The sequence below is a fragment of the Camelus bactrianus genome, chromosome 35 (genome assembly GCF_048773025.1).
Source record: "Camelus bactrianus isolate YW-2024 breed Bactrian camel chromosome 35, ASM4877302v1, whole genome shotgun sequence".
NCBI lineage: Eukaryota > Metazoa > Chordata > Mammalia > Artiodactyla > Camelidae > Camelus > Camelus bactrianus.
Genome location: NC_133573.1, coordinates 15,192,540 through 15,217,315, shown reverse-complemented (window position 1 = coordinate 15,217,315; position 24,776 = coordinate 15,192,540). Strand labels below are relative to the sequence as shown.

The window sequence follows — 24,776 nt, the reverse complement described above, 5'->3', positions numbered from 1 at the left end:
TGGTAAGAGTATCTTAAAAAAGCAAAATAATCCTATTTTCTCCCACCTGTTCCTTGTATCATTGTTGTCATTCATTTTACATACACACACACACACACACACACACATACACACACACACACACACACACACACACAGGTGAATACTGTGTTGCTATCTTTATTTTGAATTCTTACATGTTAGACTAAGAACAAGAAAAATAAGTTTTTATTTTACCTCTACTTATTCTTTCTTCAGTACTCTTTATTTATGTAGATCTGAGTTTCTGACATATATCATTTTCCTTCTCTCTAAAGAGCTTCTTTTAACATTTCTTTCAAGGCAGGCCTGTTGTCAATAAATTATTTTATTTGCCTGAGAAAGTGTTTCTCCTTCAATTGTGAAGGATAATTTTATAGGATAAAAAATTCTAGGTTGGTGTTTTTCTTCTCTCATCGGTTTAAATATTTCACTCCATTCTCTTCTTGCTTGCATGGTTTCTGGGGAGAAGTCACATGTAATTATTATCTTCCTCCTCTATAGGTAAGGTGTTTTCTTGCTCTTGCTTCCATAGTTCAGGATTTTTTTCTTTATGTTTGCTTTTCTATAGTTTGAATGTAATATGCCAATGTGTAGTTTTGGGGGGCATTTATCTTTCTTGGTGTTCTTTGAGATTCCTAGATCTGTGTTTTGCTGTCTGAGATTAATTTGGAGAAATTTGCAGTCATTGTTTCAAATATTTCTTCTGTTTCTTTTCCTGTATTCCCATTACATTTATGTTACACCTTTTGTAGTTGTCCCACATTATTGGATAATCCATTTTTTTCAGTCTTTTTTCTCTTTGATTGCCAGTTTTAGAGGTTTCTATCTCAGAGATTTTTTTCCCCTCAGTCTTGTCCAGTCTATTAATAAGCCCATCAAAGACAATTCTTCATTTCTGTTACAATATTATGTATCTCTATCTTTTTTTTTTTTTGGTTCTTAGAATTTCCATCTGTGTGCTTACATTTCCCTTCTGTTCTTATGAGCTTCTGTTCTTAAATACTTTATCAGTAGAGGCCTTAGCATATTAATCATGGTTGTTTTAAATTCCTAGTCTGATAATTCCAACATCCCTGCCATATCTTAATCTGGTTCTGATGCTTGCTCTGTCTCTTCCAACTATGTATTTTGCCTTTTAGTTTATTTTGTATTTTTTTTTTTTCTGATAGCTGGGCATGATGTGCTGGGTAAAAGGGACTGCTGTAGATATGCCTTTAGTAGTGTGGTGGGAGGTGATGGCAGGAGGGGGAGTGTTTAATGGGTCTATGATTCAGTCTCAGTCTGTTAGTGAAACTGTGCCTCTGGACTGTGAGCTTCACACATGCCTCTTACATTTTTCCACTTCAGTGGGACAGGATGTCTATAGTGGGCCGAGATTGGGTATTTCCCTTCCCCCAGGTTAGATTCTGATAATATTCCAACAGGTTAGGTGCTGTTTAACTAGCTTCTCCTGAAGGCAGACCTTGTTAGGAAGAACAGAGTGCTCTGGTATGTTTCCAAAAGGTCTCTACCCCCATCCCTGCCAGAAGCACTAGGAAATTTTCTCTCATGTTCACTGTGAGAACCTGGTAGAGATCCAGGAGAAAAAGCAAAAAAAAAAAAAAAAAACCTCTCAAAAGTGTGCCCACATCCGCCCTAATCCCCAGTAATTGGATCCCTGCGGGGTGGTTGAATCTCAGAGTTGTCCACACTGAGCCTCCTGCAATTCACCAGTGATAATCCAGGTTTCCTGGCCCTGGCTCTGGCTCCCATGGATAAGTTGTGATTCTCTGCATTTGCTTGTCAGTCTCTCCAACTTGGGGACAGCGGTTTGCCCCGCTGTGACCTCACTTCACTTACGGATCTAAGAAGAGTTGTTGATTTTTCAGTTTGTTCAGCTTTTTACTTGCTGGGGCAGAGGGGCGACTTTCAAACTTTCTACATGCTAGACCAGAACCCAGAAGTCTGTCAGTTTAAATCCAAACTAAAGACCTCCCAAACATTCAATTGTAGAAGCTGGCGTCTTTCTGAAAGCCAAGACACCAGTAAATAGGACAGGATGTCATTTATCCTGGATCTTACTTGTAAGTGTATAGTTAATGAACACTTGCTGGCCTGCCACGGTTCCTTTTATTGGAGGCGGAGGGAGGCAGTGAGCGGGAGTAAGTTCCCCTGTACTTAGAACCTCTACTTTACTTCTGATCTCCCGCTGCATGTTCTTTATATAAGTCATTTTTAATTTACTTATATACGACTTAAAAGCCATACTGTAGTACAGTTCACTTGAAGCATCCCTTCTGTCTTTGCACACCCTGGACATCTTCCCAGGAGTTCACTTCCCACTTAGGAACTCAATTCGAGGGTCACTTCCTCAGGAAGCCTTTCCTAATTACTGTCCTTTCTCCAGAAACGCTTCTCTTGGGTTGAAATTACACATGTGAGTGGTTATTTGATAAATGCCTCTTTAGTCCCACTGGACTGGACACTTTATTAGTTGAGGACAAGCACTGGATTTAATTTTGCTCATTGTGGAATCCCTAGTGCCCCAAGCAGTGGCTGCCACTAGAGGCATCTAATGAATTTTGTTGAATGAATGAATGAGGATGAATGAGTCAGTGAGTGAATAAAGCAACGTTCTCACAGCCACACACCTTGGCGTGTAAGTGCCGCCACTCCTCTCTTTACCTGGCTGCTGCCTTCCAATTCTGCTTATGTGTAGTGAACACTCTTACCCTTGTACTGAATAAGAAGAGACATGGAAATTGAGATGGTGCCCTTTTAAATAAACTAGGGCATTCTCTCCTGGGATCATGGGAGGCTCCACTCAGAGTAGTGCACTCATTCCTGACAAGTAGAACCTTTGATCTCAGTTCTGTATTCACTGGGCATTCAAATGCCAAACTGCTGGACCAGGGGGACCAGCAGTGAGTTTGGTAGAAAACCAAACTGGCAACCAGGGGGTCTGTATTCTTATTTCTTCACCCATCATTTTCAGCTCTGTAATCTTGGACATAGCACTGACATCTCTGAACCTTATCTCCTCCAGCCATAAAAGAAAGGTCAGATCAATTCCCCACCCTTCAGGATTGCTGTGAAGGCGATTTGCAAATTGAAAAGAACTCTAAACAGTCAATACATATTATCTCTTAACTCCACCCACTAAATGGTAGTGAGATGGACCAGAAACAAGCCCTCACGCTGAGATCCAGGCTCTTTGCGCAAGTCCTAGACCTGTGCCTTAAGGTAATGACTCTGGTAACATGTCTAAATCTTCCTATGAGATGAGGAAGGAAAGATGTTTAATGTAACTAACACAGCAGCAAAATCTGCTTTAGTACTTCCTATGTATAAACACTGTTGTGTGGTGCTCCTCTTTCTATACATGGCCATCATCATATTTTCTTACTCACATTTTCCCAGGATGACATTAGAAATAGACGGTTTCCTAAAAACTACCAACCCTAATAGAAATTCATGGCCACGTGAGTGTACAAGAGAAAGCTTAGGGTCTGGCTAGCCTTCAGGCTAAATCGTGATGTAGGTAAAGCTCATTTGAGAGATGCTCAGCCCCTCGGATCTCTGGCTTCCTTCTCCTGTCCCTACCAGCTCTTCTACACCCTTCTCAAATGTGCGGTGAAGTTTCTAACATCCTATTCCCATCAAGATATAAATGATGTAGGGGAAGTACGTGGCACCCAGGGACTCTGATTCAGTGCATCTTTGACAAGTCCTCTGGGAGGGTTGACTGAAAGGCTGTAAGTGCTTAAAGAGCAGGGAATCTGTCAGTTTGCGCACTGCTAAATCCTTGGCAGCTGGGACAGGACTTGGCTTACAGTAGGTGTTCACTAACGAGTTGCAAAACGAGGGTGCCCAGTCCAGGGAACCACTGCACATCCCTTCCTTTCTTCCTCTCCTCCCTCCCTTGCAACTCTGTAAATTTGTACCTTAGTGTTATCAGTTTCTTGGGGCTGCCATAACAAATACCACACACTAGGGGTTCAAGCAACAGAAATGTATCTCTTTACATTTCTCGAGGCTGCAAATCCAAGTTCAAGGCATGGGCAGGGTTGATTTCTTTGGAGGCTTCTCTCCTTGGCTTGTAGACAGCTGTCTCTTTAAAGACCGTTTCTCTAAACAGAGTCACATTCTGAGGTTCTGAGGTTGAAGACTTCAACATCAAACTTTGGGGAGGTGCAGTTCAGTCTGTAACACACAGCAGGTGTGTCAAGACCCACTAGGTTTTACTCATAGGCTTTTCTCACAGGATGGCTGTGGGACTAGTGCCTAGTGAGATACCAGGCTCTTTTGGAGACTGTGAATCATTCCCAGTAGGCAGCCACTTATAAATGAGACTGGTCCTAAATAAACAAGATTTTTTCCCAAGACTTTTAGCAACTGACTGGACAGCATATATGGTTAAATGTGGCCATAACAAGGATAAAGTGAAATGCCTTTGATCTAGTGGCATGGAACACAACTAGGGAAACAACAAGCAATAGTAGAGGGAAAGGGGAGATTTTTGCAGCCACAGGATACTGATAACATACAGAAAATAATTTTCATAAGGTAGACTCATTTGATGGTTCACTTTTTTTGTGGGATTTTTTTTTAAAGGAAAATAAATCCTCAGTAAATTAGAATGTTGCAACCTAATACCACAGTCCAGCTCAGAAATGTTTTCCTTCAGAGTTCATTTGGAAGCATTTCAGACAGACTGTTAGGATTATTACTTTCTGGGATAAAATCATGCATCTTTTTCAAACATTTCTTCCTTAACTTATAACCCTCTCCTTGGTAATGTTTTGCATGTTACAGTAAAACAAAACAAACAAACAAACAAAACAAAGAAGAAAGGCAGCCTCTGCCTATTTTTAGATGAACACATTTGCCAAACTCAAGGAGACTTATCTAAATGCCTGCTTCCCACAGACATGAGCTGTTTTTCCAGTGGCAAACACTTAAGCCAATTTCAAAACACACTTAGAGTCAACACTGCCATATTTATGTAGCATCTTTATCTGCATCACTTTACATGTTATCTTTAATCCTCTCATTTCTCTTAAAAATCTTCCTTGTATGAAAATGAGCAGATCCTTGGTGGGTCCAGGTAAACAGCTATATTTGATAACCCCCATGTGTCTTTGAAATGCTTGAATCTGTGGGAATGGGCTTAGCAGAGATGGAGCCAGGATGGTGATGAGACATGCTGGAGGAGATTCCATGGGCGTGAGCATCAGCAGTGCCAAGACAGGAACCAGAAGTCTGTGGACGATGCGTGGAGGGAGCTGAGTCATGGAGGTGAGCTAGTGTGATGTCCAGGTCTGGTCAAACCAAGAAGAAAGCCAAAAACTGTCCCATAAAGAGGCAAGAGGAAATACAAACCCTACAGGACCACAACTGACTCAAGAAGCAAAGGACAGTCCTGGATTATAAATCAGAGCAGAGGAAATGCAGTTACATGACCCCAACCAACTCCATGGAGCTCCTGGCTTTCTCATCTCAAGAACCTTGAAGACTTCACCAGAGGTTTGGCAACCAAGAGTGACTTGTACAGAGTTGTTAGGAAGCCATTGGCAAAGCGAATTGAAATTTAGAATTCCCACATTTTTACCCTCTCTTCAGTAATTTTCCACTTGAAATAGAGCACTGCATTTAAAAGAGGGTTTCAAAGACATTACAGTGATTTCAACAAGAGGCAAGGTACAAGTTAAAATCGACCTGTACACCAATGCTTATAGTGACTTTCCAAAAACTGGAAAACAACTCAAGTGCTCCTTAGCCAGGGATGGATAAGCAAACCATGTTCCATCTACATAGTGGAATACTACTCAGCAATGAAAAAGGAATGAACTGCTGACATACACAAGACGGTATATAAATCTCAAATGCACTAAGCTGAGTGAAAGAAGCCAGATTCAAAAGGCTACATACTGGATGTCTCCACCTCTACAACATTATGGAAGACAGAGTAGAGGATGCAGATGGCTAAGGGTGGGGGTGTGCTTGACTACAGTGTGTGTGGGGGACATTTTGTGATGATGGAATTGTTCTATATCTTGGTTGTGTTGGTGGTTACATGACTGGCTTTATTTATCAAAGCTCTGAGACTAGGATACTTTTTAAGGATGAAATTTACTGTATGTAAAAGGCACCTGAATTTTAAGGTTTTTTTTTTTGTTTGTTTTTTTTTTGTTTTTTTTTTTAAGAGAGAAAAAGAAGCCTACGGCTATGGGAAGCACTGGGGCAAAAATAAGTAACAGCCAGACGGCCTGTGCTTACAACTTGGCCTTGTCACTTATTATGTGTAGCTTCTCTGAACCTCATTTTCCTCATTTTAAATACAGATAATTAAGGTATCTACCTCATGGGATTGTTGTAACAAAGGAATCTGTATGTTTAAAATGTTTAGAAGGTTAGCTTTTGTTTGCTACATCTCTGCACAATCGTTTAGTATATCTTCAGAATAAATTCCTAGAAGTGCAACTTCTGGGTCAAAGATTTGCAAGGTCATATCTACCAACAAAGCACCTTCCAAGAAAACTGCCAATTTGTATTCCCTCAAACAGAGCAGATGAATTCTTGATCCTCTTCTCTCTACCCAGCACTGACTAATGCTAAACTTTTCATCTTTTCCAATTTGGAAGGTCAAATATGATATCTCATTGTTTCTTTCTTTTGTAATCCTTTGATGACTAATGAGGTTAAACATCTCTTTATATATTTATTGGCCATAGCTATTTATTTTTATGTGAATTGCCTATTTATTATCTTTTTAGTAGGCCATAGTTTTATTAATTTGTATGAGTCTGTCATATATTAGGTTAATAATAATAATTAGCATTTATGTTTTAGTAGGTGCCAGACATTCTTGTAAGCATCAAAAATATTCCCATTTGACCGGGGGTCTGTATTATAAACATCTTGCTATTTCTTTGACTTCTCTTTTGAACTTGCTCCAGTTTTTTAAAAAGAAGTATAAATTTTAATATTCCTCTTGATTTCTACATTTGGGGAGTCGTGTTTAAGGAGGCCTTCCCTTCCGAGTCATCATCACCATTTCATACAACTATTAGGTTTGTGTTACCCTGATTCTCATTTATTTGGAAGCTCTGTATGATAGTTCTCATGCTCCAGAATTATTCTGAAACAGTAAATATCTTTCTTTTATAGAATCATTATTTTAAAAATTATTTATTTATATATTTATTTTTATTCTTATTTTTTATTGAAGCGTAGTTGGTTTTCAGTGTTAGTTTCAGGTGTACAGCAAAGTGATTCAGATATATATATATATATATATATATATATATACAGTTTCTTTTCCATTATGGCTGATTACAAGAAATTGCATATAGTTCCCTGAGCTATACAGTAGGTCCTTATTGTTTATCTGTTTTACAATAAATGTCTTTTAATTCCAAGATTTGAAAGAAGGTGTTTGATGGCATTTTCAGCAATAGACTTCAGCACTAGTATGTTTCTTAGGAAGGTGAAGGAGTAAGAAGCAAGAAGGAGGAAGGGAGCAGATATGAGGGCTCACGGCTTAAGAAATGCTGGTGCTTGAGTGGCCATGGAGTCATCTTCCCATGAAATGATTTGGCGGATTCTTTCATCTAATACTGTCCCCACTCTTCCTGTTGTCTCCCCCTCCCATCTGCCCCCTTCTAGGAAGTTTTCACTCTCTCTCTTTCCTTTCTACCCCCTGCCTACCTAAGTCCAGATTTCAAGTCCACACTCAAAACAAAGCTGATATTTTCACACCAAACTTCTTCCAACTCTAAAATTTCCTTCAGAGATTAATGAAATCAGACCCCATAGCCCAAGTACCACATTAAAGGCTTGGCTCTTTCCTTCTTCTTCATTTAAAAACAACGATTCTGGAGAAATAAAACACAAAACAGAGGTGTAATGCATCTACTATGACCTCACATTTTTTAGGGTTATTTTTTCTTGCCAACTGATCCTGTGTTCATGCTAATGTCCACTTTTCGTATCCTTAAAAGTACTTAGTTCCATCAAAAGTCAAAAGGAAAATAAACTCTTTCTCAGGCAATATGAGATGATAGCAAAGGACTCCAGCAATTTGAGAACAGTTTTTGATGAAGGGGAAAGAACCAATTTTAGTCACCAAATGTTAATTCAAGAAAAAAAAATAAAAAAGACTAAATGTCTTTCTATAAAGAAAGGCAAAGTTTTTTGTTTGCTTTTGTTCAGATTCTGCTTTCCAGAGTTTCTATAAGAAACTAAAGTAGACATTAAATAAAGGTATAAGACTTTTTGTTTCAAAGTGAGGGGAAAAGTTCGCAGAGTTATGAATCCAAATATTAGCACCAAAATTTGTCTTCAGATTATCGTTGAAATTCCTGAGCATGACAGCATAACGCAAGATTTAAAAAATATTGTGTGTCTATATGTATATGTGTGTGTGTCTATACATATATAAATTGTATATACATCTACATACATAGAAATGTATGTGTATATGTGTGGGATATATCAGAGCAAATCACATATTTTGGAAGGACAAATTGGTTAGAAACACAAATCCACAGATCAATTCTCCTTCCTCAGAGAAATCTGATAATTTTAAGGTCCCGAGCATAAACGCTTCTGGCCTTTTCCAGCACGCACAATACCAAGGTGGTGTCTCAAAAAGACAAACATTGTTGGTAGATAACTGTTTTCTTGGCCTCTGAATAACTGCGGCCTCACTCTAATGAAAAAAAAAAATTGTGGCCTGTTTTGTCAATTATTTTCCTTTTCCAGAGTAGGAAAATTCCCACCCTAAGGCACAGGAATCAACGTTCCCAAAGAAAATGTCTTCCCGCCATGACCGTCAGGAGGGTGTCTGTCAACTTCTCATCTGTGATGACAAGCTAGTCATCGATGCAGATGAATCTGTAGTGTGTGTGTGTGTGTGTGTGTGTGTGTGTGTGTGTGTGTGTGTGTGTGTGTTTCTCTCCCAACTGCTTCATGGGCACATGCCAAAGTTCAGCAGAAGTTAGGTTCATCTGTCTTAATGACTGCTTCATTTCCTTTCCCTCTCTCTTCTTTAGGATATTATCTCGTTATTATTTACCCCGCTGTTTCACAGGTGTTTACAAAGCCCCTGCCCTATCTCTGCCCTATTTCTTCTTTCATTTATTTCAGCCCCTATGATTCCAGAAAGTCTTGGTGATAGGCCTCCCTGAAGAAAGATCCCTGCCCTGGAAGAGCTTATAGTCTCAGTTTCTTTGCCGCTTCTAGAGAGTCCATTCTTAAAACTCTTCTGTTAGTTATCAAGTGTCTAATCTCAGTGTATAAACATTTTGCCTTATTTGGAGACAATGACAAAGTGCATGATTCCCTGAACAGGTTTTCTTAATGGAACTTTCCTGTCTGGTGTCCTGTCAGTAGATATGGGTCAGGGCGAGAGCTGCCTGTGTTACACTTGTCTAAATAATGGAGTCCAGGATTACACAGGAAGAACAGAGTTCATGTTTCTTCAAGTCAGGAGCTCATTTCCTCCAACATAGCAAAAGTGTACTGATGTGCTGGAAGAGACAAATGTGACAGAAAAAAATAAGTGTAGAAATAGTTGAAAAAGTTGACATCTTGGTATGATTTTAAAAATTGGTGGACTTAGAAACTTTGGCTTCTGGCTTCAAAGATTTGAAACCTTGGGGGGAAAAATTAATTCCATGAACCGTAGATAGCCAAGTTATAGCCCTTTACTTACTGTGTTCCCTGACCTCACAGGCAGAGTTCCTTAGATGACCTTTACTTGGTTTATTAAGCATTAGCACGCACATCTTTTAAAATATGGAGCTTTGGAGTCCAATCCTGAGCTTACTATCTAAATCTGATTCTATATCTATAAAACAAGAGGTTTGTTGTTTTTTTTTACTTTTTTATTGAAATATAGTTGATTTACAATATTGGGTTTCAGGTGTTCAGCAAATGATTCAGTTATACACAATTTTTTCCCAGTTCTTTTCCATTATAGATTATTACAAGGTGTTGAATATAGTTTTCTTTGCTCTACAGTAACTCTTTGTTGTTTATCTACTTTGTATGTATAGTAGTGTGTATCTGTTAATACCAAATTCCTAATTTATTCCTCCCTGTCTCTCTTTCTCATTTGGAAACCATAAGTTTGTTTTCTATGTCTGTGAGTCTATTTGTGTTGCATAAATAAGTTCTTTTGTTTTTTTAAGATTCCACAAGTGAGTGATACCATATAAGATTTGTCTTTCTCTGTCTGACTTCACTCCGTATGATAAGCTCTAGGTCCATCCATGTTGCTGCAAATGGCAATATTTCATTCCTTTCTATGGCCAAGTAATATTACATTATATATGTATATATGCCTTATCTTCTTTATCCATTCATCTGTTGCTGGACACTTAGATTGCTTCTACATAACAAGAGATATTTTGACTCTGAGATTAACCCTAAAGATTTTCAAGTCCATTTTTTAAAAACCAAACATTTTTAACAAGAATTATTATGTCTTAGTTTGAATTCTTTTAGACCAGACATTAAAACAAGGATTAGAAAACAAGCAGTTTGGGAAATAATCCAAAAAAGTTGCTATGGGAGGAGTGGAGAGAGATGTGGAAAGGCAAGGTTATTATCAGGAGGTTGACAGCATGGGCAGCGAGGGCTCCGTCCAGCTCTGTCGAGCTGGGGAAATCTGGGAGACAGGGAAGTACATGACTCAGAGCCACCCTGGGAAAGAAGCTGTGCTAACTGTTGTCCCTGGCTATCTGTCCACTTCCCATCCATCATGGACTGAGGGCAATGACCAGGGGCACTTCCGGCCTGCTCTGGCCCAGCCAAGAGAAGCCCCCAAAAGGAGAATCATAGCTGCTTGCAGCCTCACCCTGTTCCTTTGTTCTGGAAAGGTGAATGCCAGGGGCATGTGGCTACAAATCATCTTCCTGAACAAATTCCATTAAACCAACTTAATTCCTTGATTAGTTTTCCATGCGGCATGGCTGAAGAAGTTCCTCATTCTTTTTTTTTTTTTTTTCAGTTTCACTTCTGTTCTATTAGAATGAACCAATTACAGTTTTAACTGCTGTAAGTTTTCTCCTGTAGTTATTATTTCTTCTGCCTCTATGTCTAGATTTTACTCTGCAGATTTAGTCATGGTCATTTTGACTTTTGTTTACACCCACCGAGAAAGAATAACCATCATAAATGAGATGAAGAAAAACAGAGTTCTGCCTGTATATTAGCCAGTCACTGAGATCACTGTCAATATTGCTCCTCAAGTAGTCAAAGATTGCTCTGTTGCCCAGCACTGCTGTAACCCAGCCTCATCTCTTACCTGCTTGTGTGAACTTCAGGGAATTTATAGGGGATCCTCCTTAAGCCTCAAATTTCTCTTCTGTAAAACTGTGCTAACAATGGAGACTTCTTAACTTCTTGTTAGGAATCAAAGTAAATCAGTTAAAAGAATTCCTGGCCCAGAGTAAGTGTTTAACATGTGCTATTTATCATTTTCTTTGTTGTTGTTATTTAATATTATTATACAGTAGTTTCCCCTCACCCTTATCCAGGGGGCATACGTCCCAAGACCCCAAGTGGATATGTGAAAACCACAGAAAGTACTAAAACCTATAGATACCATGTTTCTTCCTATACATAGAGCTGAATTTATAAATGAGGCACAGTAAGAGATTAACAACAATAACTGATAAGAAAACAGAGCAAGTCTAGCCATATACTATGATAGAAGTTATGTGAATATGGTTTCTCTCTCTCAAAATATCTTTGTAATGAGTGTAATGCCTTTTCCATCTCAACTTAAGCATTTATCATGCCCTGTGGCTTTAACTTTTGCAGTTTGAAATGTGACAGCAAAACTAGCAATGGTTTTCTTTGTCCTTCTTTACAATTTCACAGAGATTTGTTTTTACCCTAGATTTTAGCCACCTCAGCACGTGATTTTTCTCTTTCCTTATTAAGTGCAGAATGTTCACGTTTTCGCTTCCAGGAAGCACTTCCTGGCTCCTCTTTGGCATATCTTAATGGCCGGCATCACTCCTCTCACACTTTGGGGCCATTATTAAGTAAAACAAAGGTCATCTGTACCCTGTGACACCAAGATGACTGCATGGGCAGGACATGCTGGACCAAGGGATGAGTCACATCCTAGTCAGGACAGAGCAGGACAGCAGGAGTTTTCATTTCGCTGCTCAGAATGGCGTTCAGTTTAAAACTTATGAGTTGTTTATTTCTAGAACTTTCCACACAATGTTTTTGACTGTGGTTGACCACAGGTAACTGAAACCACAGAAATGTGTGTAATGGTATGTCAGTCATTTCATGTGCCACTGATCACTTTGCCCAAATTATACTCACCATCTATACTATTTGTAAAGAGCCAATAGCTGTGTCAAGGTGACAGTCAAAATGTCCCACTTCACTGGTAAAATCCTTGCCTTCTAGGGTAGTTGCCGGTAAAGGGAATGATAAAACAGTATGTGTAATGAGCCTGGTACACAGTAGGCACTGAGCACATGCCTTTTCCCATTTGTGTTCCTTAAGCCGTGTGCCTTGAGTCTGAAGTTTAGGATAAATGGTGTTATGATGAGTATCGTACACATTTCTAGAAAGTTGGCCTTCCAAAGTCCAGACGGGTTTGAGATCTATTGACTTATATGTGATATTGAGTTAGAGTGAAATTCCAATATCCTTTTCAAAACTTCTTAAGAAAGGTGTGATTTCCTATTCTTCTTTTTATGACTCTTAATCTGCAGTCAGCATTTCAGGGTGCCCTGTGTGCTATTTGTAACTATGAGTTTAGATCATTCCTATAAAATTCATGCATGTGTTTTGTGTTTTTGTCTTTTTTTAGATTTAATTGTGGGTGCATTTGGAACAGGAAAAGTAGCTGTTTACAGGTATGTGGTTGGTGGTATGCCAATTTCTTTTCTCTTATTGACATATAACATTACATTAGCTTCAGGTATATGACTTAATGATTCAATATTTGTGTGTATTGCAAAATGATCACCACAGTAAGTCGAGTTAACATCCATCACCATACTTAGTTACAAGTTTTTTCCTTGTGATGAGAACTTTGAAGATTTACCCTCTTAGCAACTTTCAAATACACAATACAGTGTTATTAACTATAGTCATCATGCTGTACATTATACCCCCAAAATTATTTATCTTATAATTAGAAGTTTGCACTTTTGACCACCTTCACTCATTTCCCCCATCCCCACCCCTTGTTTCTGGCAATCAGCTATCTGTTCTCTGTATCTATGTGTTCATTTATTGGTTCTGAGTTTTTTCAATTCCACATATAAGTGAGATCATACAATACTAGCCTTTCTCTGACTTTTCTCACTTAGTATAATGCTCTTAAGGTCCTTCTGTGTTGTCACAAATGGCAAGATTTCCTTTTTATGGCTGAATAATATTTCACTGTATATGTATACCATGCTTTCTTTATTCCCCATTGATGGACATGTTCTAATTGTTTCAAATGCATTTCCTTTTTGTTTCTAGTTTTGCCTTAAAGACTATATCCTAACTATTTATCTTGAAGAACATTTAGATGCTCTTTTTAAAGTATGAAAGAGTATTTGCTCTCAGTATTTCTTTCTTTCATCCCTTCCGTCTTTTTATTCTCTTAACTCATGACCAAACTTCCAGCCTCGACTAACATAATGTTAAATAAAATAAGAAACTTTCCAGAACTTATAAAGTGACACACTTTTTAGATATTACTATATTTAAATTTTTCTCTTTGCTTTGGAAGTGCATTAAAATGTGTCTATAGATAAGGAATGCGGGGTGGGAGACTATTGCTATGTACCCTGGCCACTATCATCAAAGTGGTGGACACTAAGTTCAGAAAGAGAAAAATACCAAGAATGGGGTAGCCTCCCAAAGCAAGTACTGAACAACAACTCAAATGTGACAGATCTGGATTGAAAAACCTTGTCATTCCACACACTTGCCAATTTGTAATTTGGGGCATGTTCCTATAACTTCCTGAGACTCAGATTTTTTTATAATTTTTAAATTTTTTTACGTTTTTTGTTGAGTTATAGTCATTTTACAATACTGTGTCAATTTCCAGTGTAGAGCACAATTTTTCAGTTATACATGAACATACATATATTCATTGTCGCATTCTTTTCTACTACAAGATCTTGTATATATTTCCCTGTGCTATGCAGTATAATCTTGTTTATCTATTCTACATATGCCTGTCAGTATCTACAAATTTCAAACTCCCAGTCTGTCCCTTCCCACCCACCAAGACTCAGACTTTTTATCTGTAAAATGGGCACACTATTTACTTTGTAAGGTTATTTTTGTTAAAAGGATTAAGTGAGAATCTGCATGCAAAGTACTCAGAATAGTAACCGGTAGACAGTTGGTGCTCAAAAATTTTAGATTCTTTTTTCTTCTTAAAAAAAAAAAAAAGTTTTATAGGAACACAAGATACCAGATCAAGACAAAAGGCAGAGTGCTGACCTGGTTATTCTGGGCATGTATTACTAACCTAGGTCAACTCCCAGAGGAATTCTGAAGTAGGTTTCCTCATGTAGATAAGATTATCTTCATCAGTCCCAAGGCTTATTCAGAGGGCTAGTTTGTACCAGCCACTCTCCACTTCAGGGTATAGAGAATCAGATGACTGAAACTCTCAAAGTACCTCAGGGATGGTGCTGTGATGGTGGTGGCCACACATGAAGACATACCACTCAGGAGTGATGGGGTGAAACTGACTCATGGTCCAGCCACTGTGCTCTGAGTCTTCATTTGCAGCAAGGCCCTACTTCCCATGAGCTGCTCCCAGCTGATTACTGGACACAACAGGGATACAAATCCAGGCCCCTCTGGAGCTCCACTAACAGAAGGCTTTGGCTAAAAGACTCCCCAGTGCCCTGGCTGGAGCTTCTTTCCCAGATCCCCCTTCCTTCCTTTGTTCCTTCACAGAGAACAGACCGACATCACACTCGGACTGCTGGCTCCCAGCCTCTTCTCTCCCTCCCTTTTCCCCCTCATCAGTATTTGCCCTAATAAATGTCTTGCACATCTAATCCTGTCTTCTCACCTGCTTTTCCAAGGACTGGAGCTAACACAATACTGAAAAGAAAATCATGTAAGAGTACAGATAAACAGTGTCAAGGAGTTTAGGAAAATTCCCACTGGGTGCCATTATGGTAACCATGAAATTGTTTAAATCAGTGCCCTTAAAAACATGCTGCCCCAAGGCACAGACCTCCCTCCTGCCAGACGAAAACTTCAGCAACATGGCATCATTTCACGTTGTCATCTGGAGATTTGGCTCCGAGCTCTTCAGTCTTGGAACCAAGCTCTAAAAATTGCCCCATTCTCTTTTCCTATGACTCCCTTTCCTGTCTAGTTATCCTCACCTGGCTGGTTGGAACTGAATTTTCTCTATACGAGTCCCTCTCCTCAAACTTGGCTGCACAAAAGAGTCACCTGGAGGGTTGACTTAATATTGCAGTGCCTGGTCTTGGCCCCCATGGTTCTGCTTTAGTTGCTCTGTATTGGGGCCTGGGCGTGGTTTCTGTTTTCAAGCTGCTGGGGATATTCTGTTGTATGATCAGGGTAGAGAAACATTGCTCTGTGTGAAGCACAGAATGAGTCTGTCAACCCACCCTCATGGGTTTAGCTCAATCTGTAAAGCTTGGCTAGAAAATTATCAATTGAAATTTAAAAGTCACCAGTCAACATGGTGAGAACATTTGCAAAACTCAAGTACTTTACAGGTGCGATGTGAGTGACTGTTAGATGATGTATTTCCTCAGATTCAGATAGGAATACAGACAGACTGGCAGATCCTGGAGCAGTAGTTCATGGCAGTGGCACACAAATATTGTGAGCCACTTGGTGAACAGAGCATATCTGTGAACACGGCTTTGCTTGATGGGCCCAGAGCATCTTTCCTTGTACTCATGAGTTACCAGATGTGTTTTGAGGTAGTTACTTGAGTCTCGAGCCCACCTGTTCACTGTGTGAGGGGAGTTCTTTGCACCAGGGTTGGGAGTGTTGGCATTGGCTTCTAGAAGTGGAGAGGGCTTCTGACTGTCGCTCGTGTGGCTTGTTAAAACCATGTGTCTCCTCCCTGTAGAGCCAGGCCTGTTGTGACAGTGGAAGCCCAGCTCCTCCTGCACCCGGTGATTATCAATCTGGAAAATAAAACCTGTCAGATTCCAGAATTTACAGCATCTGTGGCCTGGTGAGTCACTGCAGTGCTTCCCTCCCTCTCACGTGGATTCAGATCACCGGGGGATCTTGTGAACACGCAGCTTCTGGGTCCATTTTAATCCTGTGGTAGGACCTGAGGCTCTGTACTTCTGAAGAAGCTCTAAGAGGGTGCTGATGCTGCAGGTCTGTGCACCAAACCTGAGCAGCCAGGAGTTAGTCTTTCAGAAGAAAACAAAATGTATCCTTGACATGATGCTGATCTTTTGCTGTGAGCTTATCATGTGAAGGCTGTTTCTCCAATCTGTAGGCTTCAGGGGAAATGAGATGCATTTAGAAACACTCAAGAAGATTCCCAACAAAGCCAATCTTGGAGATCTCTGTTAGATTCTTGGCATGCTAAAATAAACAAGAACCAAACTAAAAATATCACAAAATACCTTGATGCTTACATTTGCATATGCTTATGGGCATATGTAATAGCCTTTTTTTTTTTTAATGGTCAAGCTTGGGTTAAATTACTGTTTCCTGCACTGAAAAACAGATGTCAGTTTTGTAACTTCATATGTACAGTTAGACAGAAGGTAAATATTATAAAAATAGAGATTTTTGTGTCCTCAACTATATTTTCATGGCCATGATCTCATCATCAGGAATAGCAGTAGAATTATGGTCCCTTTGCCTGGGCTGTAGGAGAACACGGCTTCTGAGAATGTTCCTTCTGAGTCTTGCCAGCCAACAGAAGGGACTAAGAAATGGAACTTCACTGTATCACAGCTCAAGAAAATGCCACTGTGCTTCTCAGAATGTAGGCTCTCAAGGATCAGAAATCTGTCATAGTGGGTAATGCCTTAGGGTATATCCTCTAAAATAAATACTGGAGTGTTTGAGATTTGACTCCATTTTCTAGAAGAGGTGGTCTAACTCAGACAGTAAGGTTGGTTCCTCAGAATGTCAGAATGCAGAACACACCAGTTGAGATCCACAGAAGTTACTCCTAGTCAGTTTCAGCATGTTGCTAATGGTCTTTGGACAGGAGTTCATCCTGGAGTCAAAGACTTTGAGGGTGGAGGATGAGGGGTGAGGAGGACCCTGAAGAATTCTTTGAAAAACATCCTTTGCTGGGACCTCTCATTTCAGGGAGGTCTGTCTACTTCTTAACCAGCTTCTGAAAGTAGCTGGGAAATGCCTTGAGCACATTTTAAAATGGTTCAAAACCATAAAATATTATAATGAAAACCTGATCTGAGAAAATGTGTGAACGACCCAGCATCTGTCTTTACCCTGGGTGAAATGAACATGAAATGAACAGTGAAGGCTACTTGGGCCGAGTATTAACACTTCAGGATTTCCCACAATAGTCCTGTATTCACATAGTCATAACTGAATGGACTTCTAGACTGAATTCTTTTAAGCATACGTATGTAGTGCACTCTGGTGTAAAATGTTTATGAACGAGATCTTTTTTTTTTTTTATAAGGATTTTTAGGTTTTTGAATTTTTTAAAGAATTTAAGTGTTTTAAACAGATTATGGGATCTGTTAGGTTTCATGGAAAGAATATTGCTTTTTAATATGAAAATTTCTCTTTTCATGAATTCTTTTGTTCTTTCATTAAGTCAGATTACTTAGATAAAATACAATTTGTTATGTGGGCAAACGTATGATATATACCTTTATAATTATTTACTTGATTCTAGTGCATACATTTTCTGCAAGATATTTCATTTTCACATGCAAAAATTTTGAATGGGTGAGTCAGAGTATTAGAAGATGGGAAATTAACCCCAGGTTCTGTCTAGAATGTTTCTCAGATGCTTTAAAAAATTTATTATACAAATGTAGCTCAGTTTTTCCAAAATGATGGAAAGGCATTTGTTGATTTTCTTTTCTGTAATTGTTGTCTGTATTTAATATAACCTTGTATTTTACATCTGAAACCTGAAAACTATGAAGTAAACCTCTAATTGGGAAGTAGTAGTTCTCCACTGATGTAAATTTCTGTGTCTTTCAAACAGCTGTGTAATTTTATCAAGTTTATGCTACTTGCCTTTCTATACTAGAAAGAAAAAATAAAGCCAGCCCATAAATATTAATATAATTGTTATCTAATGAGAAAAAGAAAAACTTTTTAGTAACAAAAATTTTTATAAGTGTAACGGTTGATAGCTATCCATTTTTCAAATGTGAAAAAAGAACTTTTCAGATATGCCTAACCGTATGTAAAATCTGATATTTCTTATCATTGGAAGAGTATTGAATTGGTTATGTTGAAAAATGAATTGCTTTGTCCTTTCAAGTCCTATTTCACATCTGTCTCATTCTTCCTCCTCCATACATGGCTATAAGCACCATTACATCACAGAATTATTATTGCATTGGGTTAGAACTAATGCTAGAGGATTTGTAATGTATTGTCCTGCCTTCTGACAGAAGTATAGACCAACAGTTTTGTTTAGAAATCATATGATGAGGGATCTGGGCTGATTTAATGTTTTATATTTTTTCATTTGTTTCAATTAGACCTATTCATATTGACTATGATCATAAATGCTAGCTTGAAATTTTAATTCTAATTTAATAATAGTTCACAGCTTTCCCTGACAACTCAAGTGGACATTATAATTAAGTGTAGACCCATGAGTGTACCTAATTATCTGTTATATAAAACATATAATGTATATATGTGTGTTTATATACAATATAATATAATATATATAATATAAATGTTTTTTCTAAATTCAGAATGAGTATTTCAGTGAGGTTTTCTTTTTAGATCAGAATGGACTGCTTTAAAAGTTATAACTTGGCAACTCTTCTATTAAAGTCATCTATAAACTCAAAAATTTAGGTTGCAGTGCTGTTATCAATAATTTAGTAAGTTGTAGCAGTAATTAAACTTAGATGAAAAGCTTAAAGTCATCCATTTAATGATATTGAGCTAACAGAGAGGAACTAAGAAAGGACAGAATAACACTGACATATAATTCATAAATCAAGAGTAACCCTTTAGTTGATAACATCATTTTCAACCAAATACCCTCTTGCAAAGATGAAATCATGTTCATATTTATAATTTAATTTCTTCTGCAAAAATTTTATCACTTTTAAATTGTGTTAAAATACTGTATGTAAATTATCTTAATCTATATATATATATATATATTGATAATTTTCTTACAAATGGGAATTTATCTTATAAAAGCTAGTGAGTTTTGTTCATTCAGTGTAATGAATGGAAAAAAGGTCAATGGACAATTTTAAAACATAACCAAGTACCTCCAAAAAAGTTGGACACTGAAAAATTCCCAATTTTGAAAGCCAGACTTGCTACAGAATTTAAAGATGTGATTAACTATTTGTCTTTCTTGAATAATTCTAATTGATTGTAGTAGAAGTGGGCTGGAATTTGTGATTTCTCTGGGGAAGTGGTACAAACAATTGTAATAGCAGAAGCATCTCAGGAAACTTTTGGCTTAATGGTATGTGGCAAATTATTTACCCTGCAGGGAGATGTTGACTGAGGTCATGGGAGCTAGATGAATCCCAGATGTGACACATCTTCATGTTTGACACAGGAAACTGATGCATAATTCAAGCACAACTAGGGGTCATTTACTCCTTTTGGATCCTGCAGAAATATTCAAATCATACTATAGTATTTACTGGTAGAAGACTGCCATTAAATCCCACTTAAGTGTTTTCTTGTATTTTTACTTTCTTAGAAATGTGAAAAAGCCCTATTTTGAATGCTGGCTGTTAGGGCTTGACTGTTCCGTAGGGAGGTGAGCACATCCAAATGCCAGGCTAAGACTGTTGGCCATTCCTCATCCTTCTGTGGGCACAGGGCAGGCCCAAATGCAGGTCATCCTAAAAGCCTCAGCAGGCACCTGCCTGGATTGAGTTTAGGGCGTGTTCAAAGCAAACCTATAAAGATCTCTTTGACATCTATGCTCTTTTTTTTTTTTTTTTTTTGCTCTTATATACTGCATCATTGTGCCTACCTAGCCTGAGACAGCCACTCTGCATGCCCCACTTTCTTTCTTTTTCCCTTCCATCTTCTAGTGTTTCTGCCTCATGTCATGCCCCACCCGTAGCAAGTAACCATCGATTCCTGTCTCCTTCCAAGCAGAGTGGATTGTGGGTTAGTCCATTGCGATGCTCCATGCCTCTCAGAATTAAATCTAATGTTTTTTTGAATGAAGTGTAGTTGATGTATAATATAAATTACAGCTGTATAGCAGAGTGATTCAGAATTTTTAAAGATTATACTCCATTTATAGTTATTGTAAAATATTTGCTATATTCCTAGTGTTGTAAGATATATCCTTGCAGCTTATTTTATATCTTAGTGTGTGCCTCTTAATCCAGATTCTTTAATGTGATTTTCAAAGCCCTGTTACCTACTGATTGACCCTGCCAGCCCTGCTTCCTACAGTTTCCCTGACCTGCACTAAAGCACCAACCACCCCAGGTTCCTTCAGGTTTCTCCAGTGGAGTCACGTTCTTGCTTACCTGCAGGCTCTGCCACTAGCTGTTCTCCTGCTGTTCTGCCCAATTCCTCACTCCCTGGCACATGGAAGATACTCATATGCCTTTCCTGCATAGAGGCAGAAAGGGATGGATTAAGTAATCCATTGATTAAATCAATCAACCTCTAGGATGTTCAAGTATTTTCTTCCTACATAATAATGTCACCTTTCTTGATTGTATTAGTACTGTGGCCGAATGGTGGGATATGTATATAAAAATATTTTTTGATAAATGTATGTATCAGTCAATAAATACATGCATATTTATTTATTTAGTTTTGTGTGTATGTAATTAGAGAAGTAAGAGGAAAAATAATGCATTTGTTTTACCTGCAGTGAGGTAAAGGGAAATTTCTACTTCAGATTCAAAACTTTATTAACCAATAAATTATTGCTTATTATTTCCCATAGCTTTTCGTTAAGAGCGTGTGCGTCTGTGGCAGGCCAGAGTATTTCAGACTCAATAGGTGAGCAGATTTTCATTTTTACACTCCTATACCATATTAAGAAAAGTTAACAGTAAGCATTTCACTGCATGAACCATCTAAAACTTTTAAAGAGCTCTTTATTAGTGCCAAAGTTTCTATTATGCATATGGAAATTATGTGTAATTAATCAAATCTGTGTAATTATTGCTTGAATAATTGGTATTAATGTTATCTGTAAAAGCAGACATAATTTGGGGGGAAATGACTACTTGTAGTCATTACAAAACAAAATAAGTTGTTTAGCTTGGGGAGTGTTTTATAAAATTTTTGCAGCTCATGTATTGTTTTTGATCCCAACTATGGAAAAAATGTTCCCTGAATAAGCAAGTTGAAAGAGGAATTCCTATCTCTGATAAAGCACTGCATTCACTGAATACTTTTCCCTTCTGGATTATATTTGTTTTATTTCTGTACTTTAGGCCTGACTGTTGAGGTGCAGTTGGATTCCCTGAAACAAAAAGGTGCCATTAAACGCACACTCTTCCTCGATAACCATCAGTCACATCTCGCGTTCCCTCTCGTGATAAAGGGCCAGAAATCTCTCCAGTGCCAGGATTTTATTGTTTACCTTCGAGTAAGTGTTCCAGCATCACCTTTCTGGCCTCTAACATTCAAATCCAAATTCCAGCCATTTTTCTCCAATTAACCATCACTGTCGTTCACATCAACCCACGTCTATTTTCACTTTATAGGAGGAAACTTTAAGGCCACACACTACTCTGTTGAGCCAACCTCATGATGTATTGCTGCTAATTCCTAAGGCTTCTGTGTGTTTTGAACACACTTTTGGTTGTAGTACTAATTCAGGTGGTTTTCGTTTCTAACTGCCTCCCCCCACCCAACCGACCCCGCAAAAAACATAAAAGTTAAACACAATTTATTTGAACTTTTATCCTATGTGAGGATGTTTGACCAGATTTTTATCAATGTCCATTTCTGAGCCAACTCAGGGAAATGGTGAGGCATTTGAAGGCTTTATTAAAAGTAACTCATATTTTTAAAGCAATGTTGGGTTTTTTTTTGCCATAACTCCCCAACATATTGTGAAATAAAACTGTTTGGCACTGTTATTTCATCTTACCACTTGTGAGGTTGTGAAGGCTCTGTTTCATTTGGTCTCCTCTGTGAGGGCAGGCAGTAAGGGAATGCCTGCAGAAAGCAAAGTCTATAAATGCATTCAAGAATAAAAGCTGGTGCATGCCCCTTGTGTCTCATTATGACTGCAGCCAGCACATAGCTGAAGGGTGATATGCTCGCCCCATGGTTTGAAAGTTCCTGTGTGCCTGGACCTACCTAGATGCTGGTGGTACCCCCTCATTCTTGGGGGAGTTCTGGTTCTTTTTTCTTCAGGAACTTCAAATGTGCTGAAGATGTGTGAAGTTTATGCAAAAAAAAAGACCCCAAAGAGATGATAAGAAGGGGTATGGTACAGCTCAGTGGCAGAGAGCTTGCTCAGCATGCAGGTCTTGGCTTCAATCCCCAGTACCTCTGCTAAGAAATAAGTAAATTAAATAAATAAACCTAATTACCTCCGTACCACACAACAACAACAACAACAACAAAAATAAAAAGGAAGAGAATCAAAAGGTCTTCTTCATCTGAGTCAGAGGGGACTCATAAATTCTGCCGACCTTATCAAAATAAAAATTCCAGTTCATGAAGCCTTCAATGACTTTCATTGCGTATGTAATTTTTTTACTTTGTGATGTGACCAATCTGTGTGAGTTGTTGAAGATGTGGAGCACCTGGAGATGACCTCTGGAAGCATGTATTTCAGTGAAGCCACAGCTCTAAGTGAGTTCATCTCTGAGCATACATTCGCTGAGCTGGCTACTCGGCACCACATCCATCAGCAGGTGCCCAAACCCCCTGGGGTGACGATTACTTCATCATTCACCTTCATTGGCCAAAGTCGAATGCTGCCTGCCTTTCACCAACTAATATCTTGCCACCATTTTATGGAGCCTTTCTTAGTTTGTGATTAATTTCCTTAGGATGAAACTGAATTCCGAGATAAGCTATCTCCAATCAACATTAGTTTGAATTACAGTTTGGATGAATCCACATTTAAAGAAGGTCTGGAAGTGAAACCCATATTGAACCACTACAGGGAAAATGTTGTCACCGAGCAGGTAGGTCCTTGACTGTCTTGAATGGTATATTCTCAGTCAGGCCCTGGGCATTGCTCCTGTGACCTTAAGATGAAATCCAGCCCCTTTTTGTTTTCATTTCTGCACACACACACTCGTAACATTTAGGGAATTTTCCGAACATGTTTCCTGAAACACTGCATCATTGTGTTTTCGGAAGTCCTTCTCCTTGTGCAACCAAGATTTAATTTGTTCAAAATGTGGCTATAATGGAAGCAATACAGCCTGAATCCTCAAAACATTGCCAGAGTAGCATTCTTTACAGACGTTTCAGAATGAGTTGGAATTGGGCGATTAAGCCAACTAACCTATGTGGGGACACCACCACTAAACACAGAGTTTCTAGCTGAGGGGAATCATAGATAGTGAAATGAAAGCTTTGGTTGAACTTGTGGGATCATTCATAATTTTGAAGAATAGGATGTGATTCAGATTTTCCAAGATTCTTCCTGATGCATGTTTGCACAACGCAGGCTCACATCCTGGTAGACTGTGGAGAAGATAATACGTGCATTCCTGACTTGAAGCTGTCAGCTAGACCGTAAGTTTAAATAAATAAACTCGTGCATTTTATCTAATGGAATACAGGTGTTTACTTAAAGCTTCTCTGGAGAAAGTATACTCTTCCAACTATCACAAAAAAAAAAAGTACGCTGCGTGAAACTGTCAAGCTTGGCCACACTTTGGGGTAGCTTGTAGTTTGGGTCAGTTTTTTGTCATTGGTGTCAAATGACACACCCTAAGATTTTACCTAGGCCATTTCATCTTTCAGCAAAAGTGGAGAAAAATGTTTTTGTTCAAAGTTAACTCATCTCTGGGTGGTTATGGTTGTATTTACTTGCTTCAGTTATGTGGGCAAAGGATTCAGGCAGGCTGGGTCCATCTACACCTTCTCTGTACTGGTTTTTGCAGCACCCCATGACTCAAAGGCATCTTGAAAACTGTCAAAATAAAATCAATTTTGATTTACTGAAAATAATTATTTTAATGGCACTCAGTGAAGTAAAGCAAAAGGTGTCACAAAATCAGATAAGAATTGAAGGGCTCCCTGGTTGCTTGGAGTGGGGAGCCTGCAGTCCTGCACTGGTTACCACACTGCATGATGCTACAGAAACGAACAGGACTGAGAGCTAAATCATCCTGTGGTGGAAAAACGCAGATCTGTGCTCCTCCCCACCCACCCCAAGGCCCGCCAAGGCACTATCTCACTGTCAGTGTTTGGAATCTTCTTGGTAACCTTGCAAGGAGATGTTTCCAAACATCACAATTTAGCTAGTGTCCAAAGCAACAGCTTTGATTAAGGGTTAAAAGTGGGATAGGCGTTTCCAGATGCTGGTTCAATGTGAAGTTTAGAGTGAACTCAGTTTCCTCAAAATAAATCCTCAGTCAGCTATTTGACATCTTCTATCGGCCTCTTTC

The 24,776-nt window shown here is 38.7% G+C and overlaps 1 protein-coding gene across 1 annotated transcript in view; it reads left to right on the top strand.

Moving 5' to 3' along the window:
- ITGA8 (integrin subunit alpha 8) overlaps positions 1–24,776 on the top strand; it is a 172,365-nt gene that overhangs the window by 85,602 nt on the left and 61,987 nt on the right. The window contains exons 14-19 of the mRNA XM_074358333.1: positions 12,848–12,893; positions 16,115–16,222; positions 21,131–21,186; positions 21,627–21,781; positions 23,202–23,339; positions 23,831–23,898. Coding sequence (XP_074214434.1) covers positions 12,848–12,893; positions 16,115–16,222; positions 21,131–21,186; positions 21,627–21,781; positions 23,202–23,339; positions 23,831–23,898 — 571 coding nt within the window. The remainder of the gene's footprint in view (positions 1–12,847; positions 12,894–16,114; positions 16,223–21,130; positions 21,187–21,626; positions 21,782–23,201; positions 23,340–23,830; positions 23,899–24,776) is intronic.